At 30.1% G+C, this 9,277-nt stretch overlaps 1 protein-coding gene across 1 annotated transcript; it reads left to right on the top strand.

Moving 5' to 3' along the window:
- Window positions 1–2,331: 2,331 nt before the first annotated feature.
- LOC120174018 lies at window positions 2,332–2,889 on the top strand. The gene has a single exon (XM_039181011.1). The coding sequence runs from the start codon at window positions 2,377–2,379 to the stop codon at window positions 2,764–2,766; it is 390 nt and encodes a 129-aa protein (XP_039036942.1). The 5' UTR covers window positions 2,332–2,376; the 3' UTR covers window positions 2,767–2,889.
- Window positions 2,890–9,277: the final 6,388 nt, after the last annotated feature.

The following is a 9,277-nucleotide window of genomic DNA, read 5'->3' as shown; positions in this document are numbered from 1 at the left end:
TTTTTTTTTTGCTTCCCATGACACATTTATCTAAAACTGCACAGGCTTAATTTGAAAAATAAATAACAATAATAATAATAATTAAAAATCTTACTTGTGGTGTGGGGGTGCCTATTTAAACTCTAATGGTTCGTATTCTTGTTGTCAGAATAACAGTAACTCGAGTCACTTGGCCAAATAAATATGTACTATTTTAATAATAAAATTAAACAGTTCTCTGCAACGCCTTGAATTCTTCCTAATTTTTGTCCAACAATTTCTTAATATGCTCCAAATCTCTTTGCCAAGGATTGCATGTAAATCGTACACCAAAGATTATGTGCAAATGCAAATCAACATGCAAAAGGATGGTGGAATCCAACTTCGTTACACAGAAGTTAATGGGACTGATCTTTCACGACTTCAACTTCGTTAGTTTATCGTCCGGTAGTCATCCAATCAATATAGTTGTTTATTCACCAAATGACGTGATTTATTATAATAAGTCTATTAATCAATTGACGTGACTTATCATAATAAGTCTATTCATCAAGTTACATGACTTATTATAAATGACATTAATTTTATTTTATAATTTATTATTATTTTTTCAACAATCCTCTACATGAATGAAATTAACTATTTTAAACACTGACTCGATGCAATGATAGATTTTAAGTTTAATATTTACATAGGATAGGTAGACATCTCCTTTAAATTTTCTCTTATAAAAATATGTTTACATTACTGATTTTTCAGTGGACGTAATGTTCTTGAACTGTCTTATCATTTGTTCAAGCGATGACAATAATTCAGTTCTTATGATTATATCTATGTAGACGTTGACATCTCTTAATTTGTAATATTGTGATTTTTATTCAATATTTGGTAGTTATAGGTTTTTGTTATGGTAGTCTTTTGTGTGTATTGCGTCCTTATGTTTGGGATCCCCTAGGTGTTAGATTGTCTTTTGTAAGAATAATTTTATTTAGTTCGTAAAAGATATGGATCACTTGTAGTAAGATGAAAAATAATTTGGTGGATGTTTTTTTAAAATATTTTAATATTAAATATTCACGATTCTTGTATTCAAATATAAATCTTTAAAATAATAATAATTCTTTTATCAGTTATGTAATGTCATTTGATATGTACTTAAAACTCTCCCTCTTAAATTAAGAAGAAATCGTTTACATGGTAAACAATAGCCAGCGTTAAAAGCCGACAATGAATGTTTCAAGTTAGATAAGTAGTGAGGATGTGCATCACAATGATCAAAGGAATATTTCAAGTTAGATTTGGTCCATCTACTATAAATTATTTTTCCCATTTATTTCTTAGATTATTTACATTATAGAAAAAAGTTCGCAATTCATATTTTTTTATTCTGAAATTAATTATTATAATTGATATTTATTTTTAAGGTTAATCAAAATCATTCTATTTTGTAAAATATATGCAGCTGCACCCTGCTATTGTACCGTCATGGTATACGGATCTGAATATACTTTTTATTTTTAAAGCAAGATCAATTTTTTTATTATAATCATCATTATCTAATTTATCAATCGATTAATATAAATAAAATATTATAAATATAAAAATGATTCTTTCAATCTAATTTATTTTATTAATAAATATCATAATTTATACATTTAATTTTATTTAAAAATTTAATATTTCGTCCTATTAAATTCACGTATTCTTGGTTAAAGCCAGATTCAATGATACTATTAATTATCACTGACCTCCCACGTTATTATTATTATTTTTATTATTATTTTGAGGAAACTGACCTCCCACATTATTTTCTAAATAATAAAGACGACAAAATTAACAATGTACTAATTGATTTCAGTGCTTGGTCCCACATTTGTCAATTTCAAACCTAACCCGGGAGAAAAATCCAAAAACCAAGTAAAATAGAGCAAACTACACGCTTAGCACTCTAACTATTACTTTTTTTCTGCTTTGTTCAACTAAATATTATTTTTTAAATCATATATAATATTACATTTTAATTTTTTTTATTATCCATAATTAGATAATTAATGATGATATTGATGTATCATCATAAGATAATAACACATTATTTGAAACTTTTTAAAAATATCATGGCAGCAGTTTTATTATTTTTTTAACGACGAGTGATCAAAATAAACTATATATGAATTTGAAAAATAAAATAGTCGAGTGAGCAAAATAGAATAAAAGTAATAGTTAGAGTAGTAGACATGTAGTTTATCCATAAAAATAAGAAAGTAGGTTCAGAAATACATGGTGTTAAGCTGTGAACCACACAAATTTTGGGCTTATTTGGTTAATATAAATACCCTATTAGGCCTTCCACTCATGAATCCTCACGCACCACACCAGTAAACACACACGTCCTGGCTGATGGCCAATTATAGAAGAGAAGACTCCATCTTCGATTCATTCACTTTGAGCCCGTTGCTATACCCAGTTCTGCTGATCCTGGCTGTTACATCAATATTTCTGGGAATATCATGGTATGTCAACTATGAATCAGTTCTGGAAACCGCTAAAGAGCAACTGAGTTGGGTGCTTTTCGCCACGCCGGTTCTGCTCATACTCTTGGCTCGTTGGTTCTCCTCTATCGATACTCCTGATATGTTTTTATTCGGTTCATCACCATGGGAACGCCGCCGCCGAACCCACCATCTCCCGACAGAGGGTAGCTCGCCGTGGGCGGTGGCTGCTTTCATTGTGCTGCTGCTGATTTTGGTGTACTATCAGTCTGTTTTCCGAGAGAGCTGGCTGCTATGAATAGATCCAAAGAAAGAAACTAGTAGTGAATTTTCTTTTTGTTTTGTTTTTAGGTGTTTGATGAGACCATATATGATATGGTTTTGTCTTGTAAATGATACTGCAAAACTAAGAGATGTTTAATAGATACTTTCTGATGGTTTTAAGTTTTGATCATATCAATATGAATATTTGTCTTCTTTTTTTCCCTTGAAATAAACTCTCTTCGATTTTTTAAAATGGTGGGGTAGTTGCAAGTTAAACGTCTCTCTTACTTACGGAGCAAGGTGTCGGTTAGTTAGGAAAATTAGGTCATAATCTTAAATTTCTGGGTGAATATTGAATATCGATTTGTCTGATATAACAACAATAGCAGGTGGGACCATCGTACTAAATTACGACAGTAACATACCGCAACGTACCGCGTAACGTTTTTTTAAGGTTACCGCGGTACAATGTAATAAGTTAACTGCATCACGATTATTATGATAAAAATAATGTTAAATAATATCGTAATATGTTATAAATTATGTCGTAACGTTGTAATAAATTTTAAATTATCTTAAATATAAAATTATATAGATGAATTATTCTAATTTAATTCTTAAAACTATATTATAAATATATATCATTAATAATATCGTAATAGTTATGTTTAAAATTAGTTACTTAAATTTGAATTAATTAAATTATTTATTAACGTTATTTTAAAAATTAAATTAAATTTTTCTCATATCTAAAATTGACTTGATAATTTTTATATTAACATTAAGTATCATAATTATATATTTATTTATTTTATATAGATTTTGTATAAGAGAGGAATTCACTTTATAATACTATAATAGTATATATATTTTATCTATTTACTATGAAACTATAAAATTTTATCAAATCTATTTATTATAAAATTTTATCATATAACATGTTTTCTACAAATGATACATCTTATGATGCACATAATGTGATGTCTTCTTCACATAGAATAGGAATGAATCAAAACCAAGACAATTACGAAGATGAAAATGCTTTATATTCGTCATACCATTTATTTTGGTGGTGAACTGTAAGATATAAATTTTTATACTTGTAGTTATGTATTCTTTTCTTTCTAAGTTATGTAAAATGGACATTTTTATGTTACAATATAAAAATTTGATATGATTTTAATAATATTGTTTATATGTTATTCATTTATTTTATAATTATTATTACTCATTATTATGTATGATAACAATTATATGATTTATATTTGTTTTTAATAAATTTTATCCATGAAATTAACTTTTTATTTTCAAAATAAAATATTAAAAGAGTATATTAATATTAGTATATTAAAATATAACTGTAAAATGTATAAATATAATATTTTAGATATATTTTAATTTTTAAAGAAGATATCACATCCTCAGCCACCACAATGCATTACGTAATGTTCTCATCATCTATAACTACAATACCACAATCTCACCGGTAACAAAATTCGCAGCTACAATTTGATATTATGGGTGGGACCATGACCCTGCACTTCATATATTTCAACATTTTATCCAGAATTAATTAGTTTTAAATAAATGAAATGTTAAAGGTATTTTTTAATTTAAAAACCCATGGATGAAAAGCTATTGAAAAAGCAGCACCGTCCGCCCCTAATGGCCAACATAAATCGCATTTTTTATAGCAGAACTTCTGGTATGTTTGAGATTATTATTATCGAGAAATCTCAGATTATCCTGCTGTTAGTGCTCCACTTGTCTTCCAAATTAAACGTAAATCTCAAATAGATAATTATAGGGATTTGTGTCAATACCACGTGTTATTACTTGAGTTCCTGATCACCGCAATAATTAATTCAGGCATCTGAACTTATTTGTGGCTATGCATTCAGCAAACGATCCAAACTGCTTGTACGGTGTGAGTCGCATAATCGATGGATAACCATATCGATTTGCATATCACCCGATAGTGAACTTCTTGATGAGCATTTGATTCTCGTGGTACATTGCGACTCTGCCAGTTATGACCCCATCATATTATTATTGGTAAGTTTATATGATCTATAATCAGTAGCATCTTTTCATTCTATTAATTTGTAAATAATTATTATAATTTTTGGTATGATATCAATATAAAGGTTTGTGTTGTTACAAATATAACAATTTATGATAAAAATAAATAAATAAATAAATATTTTATTAATAAATGAAGAGTACCCATATAAAATATGACTCAATGTTTTCAATTTATCACAATTTTTCAACACGTATTATTGTATATAAACCACCATACAATTAAAAGAATAATGCTCTTCCCCACCTCTCTTTTTCTCTCTCATATTTTGTAAAATCTCTAAAACCAAACGATGTAGGTTGTTTACAACATCATTATTAAACATCGGCGGTGGCTCTTTATTCGAATCAAAAAAGGTAAACTACCTACTATCGCCACAACTCAAATGTTACCATCAACAATTGATACGATGGATATAAAGATCATCTCAATCGAAAAGAATCAATCGAAATAAAATCTTGCATCTCCAATTAAATTATTGTAATTTCACAACTTGTCAACATATTTAAAAGTTTGTTAATACCTCTAGAACTTCTTGTAGTAAATTCTGATAAGAGAAATAAATTCATTAGGATAATTTTCTAGATCAAAAGGTACATCCTTCACGACACGTCGTTGAGACACTTTCTCCGTGTTGCAATAGTGGAGATACATTCTTTATGGGTGAATGTATTGAGCTATCTTCACATTAACTGGCCAGATAAATTAAGATGCCTATGTAATTCAAGGAAAACTGAGTTATCTCCACCTCGAACATCGTTGAGATACTCCTAATATAATTAAGATAACTTCAAGGTTTTTTAAATCTTTTGCTTTATTTGGAAGAAGAAGACACATTTTTTTAATTGATAACTCAATTTTTATTAATAGATTAACAAGAATTAATGATTGAGAACTCAATTTTTTTAATTACTCTTTTTGAATTAGTGACCAAGATCAAATAGACCAAAAATATAAGTGATCATTCGTATAATTTATATAAAAAAACACTAAATTTAGTCGTTATGGTGGTATACATGATAAAAGGTAAGATCTCTTAGTTTGACTTGGGAATATGATTGTCGTTTACCGACCAATAGAAATGTGTCTACACGACAGAAAGTACTAATAAATTTAAGGATGTCAGCAAAGAATAGCATCACTGACAATAGTTACCGGTGAATCCTCACGGAAGGTAAGAAGATGAGATTATCCTTTTATTCCGTTGAATTTAACTTGGTAATAAATCAGACCATCGGTCAATGCTCACAAATGGTACAATGTACAAAAATTTAGAGTTTGGGCCTTACGAGTCTGTCTGCTTTAAACCATAAAGTAAAAAAGATCAGTTGAGTTTATCTGAGATTTTATCTGAGATTGTCCAATGTTGAAACCGACTGAGATTGTCCAACGTTGAAACCAACTAAGATTAGCTGAAATGTTGACTGAAGGTGGTCACAACTGTTTGAAAATAGAAACTGTAAAAGGAATTGTTGGTAGTAATTATAGGTTGAATTGGGCAAATAATCCATGATAAGTGTTTTATTTTGTTAATATTTTACTTTTAAATTGTTCCTTAATTATTGATTTTTATGGTTTATTTGTTTGTTTTAATTCATTTTCAGTACAGGACATTGGATTCTGAAAATTGCACTAAAATGATAGAATTCTGCAGTTTTTTTTATTTTCAAAATCAAAGTTGGATTAGTGGGCATGAAGCATCTGAAGTGGCGATGACGTCAACACCTTTTAGAAGAATAAATAGATCAACCGCACGTTTCTTCAATTAGGATTTGAATTAAACTCATATTTTAGGATATTATTTTAAATATTATATTTCTTCTTATCTTTGTTTTAGGTATTTTAGTTTAAATAATTTTAAGTATTTTAATTAGGATTTATTTCTTTATTTTAGGAATTATCTTTATCTTGTTTTAAGATTTTGAAGGCTATAAATACCCTATCAAGGTAAGCCTATAAACATATCTCTCAACAACTCAGAATTTACTCTTTTTCTTCTTTCTAGATTTATAAAATTCTCTCTTTTATTTTCTTTCAATTTTTTGTTTTTGTTTTATTTTAAGTTTTGTTTTTAAATATGCTAAGTATAACTTTTGTCATGCTTAGCTAATTTTCTTTTATGCTGAAGATTAAAACGATGGCTCAATTCCAAACGTGAGAATTGTAAGGCACTTAAATCGCTTCAGATATCTCTCTCTATTTTCTGGACTTATTTTCAAATCAAAACAAATTTCAAAACTAAAAGTCGACGTTGGTCTGGATGTTGTTATGGTTAACGTGGGAGGAAGGATCAACTTATTAAAGTACATTCGACTTCCTGGGAACACACTTAGCAAAATTGTTTGCTAAGAGAAAACTGAGATCGGAATCAGTTATTGTTGAAACAATATAATCCGAGTCGGTAGCTTTTCGAGCCTCGACGTTTTTAGATCTACAACATTATTGTTGCTTAGATCAATTCACAAACCGATATTAAAGATTGCACTTGGGTATTCGATATACAAAGCACAATCACAAGGATTTGTCCTTTTAGACAAGTAACAGGCGTGAATCCTGAAGTAAATATCCGTTTCGATGATCTGAGGAAACTGAGTCAAAGTTGAAAGCCTGAGGCTAATTTTCACAATAAGTCTTCTTTTCAAACTCAAATTACTATTTTATTCTATTTATTATTTTTTATATTATTCGTATTTATCTTATTTTCAAACAGTCTTTCAAAATCCCCCTATTTTATCTTATTCTTATTTTACCTTTATTTTTATATTTTTATTTATTTTACCTTACTTTTCACTTGCTATATTTTCTTTATATTTCTTTTGGGACTAAGGAATTATTTTGACGCGAAAACGACTCGTGTCAAATTGGTGTCGTTGATGGGGACTTATGGCAAGTACTGATTTATTTTTCTTTGTTTTTGATTTATGACCAGAAGAAACCTAGGAGAAAGTAGATCTTGACCCGGAGATCAAAGCACGAGCACGAAGAATCCACGTACAAACTCTTCGAGAGAAAAAAAGACAAGAAGAACAAGAGCATATTTCAGAAATGAAAACAAATTCAGAGACAAAATCTGAAACAAACGCATACAACGAAGATCAAATCCTGATGGCAGAAAAAGAACAAATGATTCGAGAGCTACCCGCAGCTCCTGTCACTCAAAAACCATTATGCATCACATTTCCTATTAGCAGGACTCCATTTCAATTAAAGACTGGACTTATTCATCTTCTTCCCACTTTCCACGACCTTCCCAATAAAAATCCGCACAAACACTTATTGGAATCCCACATGGTTTGCACTAGCATGAAACCACATGGATTTATCGAAGATCAAATTAAATTGAGAGCTTCCCTTTCTCTTTAGCTGACTTGGCTAAAGATTGGTTATTTTATTTACTTCCAAATTCAGTTAATTCATGGGCTGACATGAGTTGATTTTTTCTTGACAGGTTCTTTCCAGCAGCTAAAGCAAGCGAGTTACGAAAGAGCATTCTCTCCATTAAGCAAAAGATCGAAGAAAGTCTTTATGACTATTGGGAACGATTTAAAAAACTTTGCACAAGTTGTACGCAACACAGATTAAGTGAGCAAACATTACTTCAATACTTTTATGAAGGTCTTTTACCTATGGAGATGAAAATGGTAGATCCGCTAGTAGAGGAGCATTAGTCAACATGACTCCAACAACAGTGAGAGAGTTGATTTCAACCATGGTCGCCAACTCTCAACAATTTTCAAGTGAACCCAGCCTACAGGTTCACGAGATGAATATATTTTCCCTTGAAAATAAATTAGATAAATCAACTGAAGTAGTTATTCACTTGTTGTAGAAAATCTGGCATAACAAGAGCATGTGGGATATGCACGATGCTAGACCATCCGATGGACTACTGACTGATGATACAATAAGGGGGCAATACAGAAATCAATGTTGTAGGAACCTTTCCAGGTCCTCCACAAAGAACGTATAACCCATATAGCAATACTTATAATCCGGGATGGCGAGACCACCCAAATTTCATTTATGTGTCGAATCAAAGGTCATCTTATCAACCAAGACCTCATCCTCAACAGTAAAGGTAAAAGCCATCACTGGAGGAAATCATAAAAAAGTTAGAAATTTTATAAGAAAAACTGGTTACATCTTAGGAAAAGCTGGTTGCATCACAGCAAAAATTCCAAAGCCGAACCGAAGCACATTTTCAAGAGTTTGATAAACAAGTGAGCCGACTGGCTCAAACTGTGGGGAAATTAGAATCAAAAGGAAGACTACATTCTCAAATGGAGTTAAATCTGAAAGAGAATGTTAGTGTCATCACACTCCGAAGTGGAACAGCCATCTCACCCGAAGTTCCAATAGAAAAAACTGCACATCAAGAAGAACAAGGAGAAACGATGCCTCCAGAAATACAAGGTACATCTAACGCACATTCTCTTCCTTCTTATTCTCATGAAATCACCAC

Source organism: Hibiscus syriacus, unplaced genomic scaffold (assembly GCF_006381635.1).
Source record: "Hibiscus syriacus cultivar Baekdansim isolate YM2019G1 unplaced genomic scaffold, ASM638163v2 tig00111996_pilon, whole genome shotgun sequence".
NCBI classification, from domain to species: Eukaryota; Viridiplantae; Streptophyta; class Magnoliopsida; order Malvales; family Malvaceae; genus Hibiscus; species Hibiscus syriacus.
This window is presented reverse-complemented; position numbering and strand designations above follow the sequence as displayed.

What these genes read in the sequence shown, in the direction of transcription:
- LOC120174018 (XM_039181011.1), top strand. Translation starts at nt 2,377, where the DNA reads ATGGCCAATTATAGAAGAGAAGACTCCATCTTCGATTCATTCACTTTG.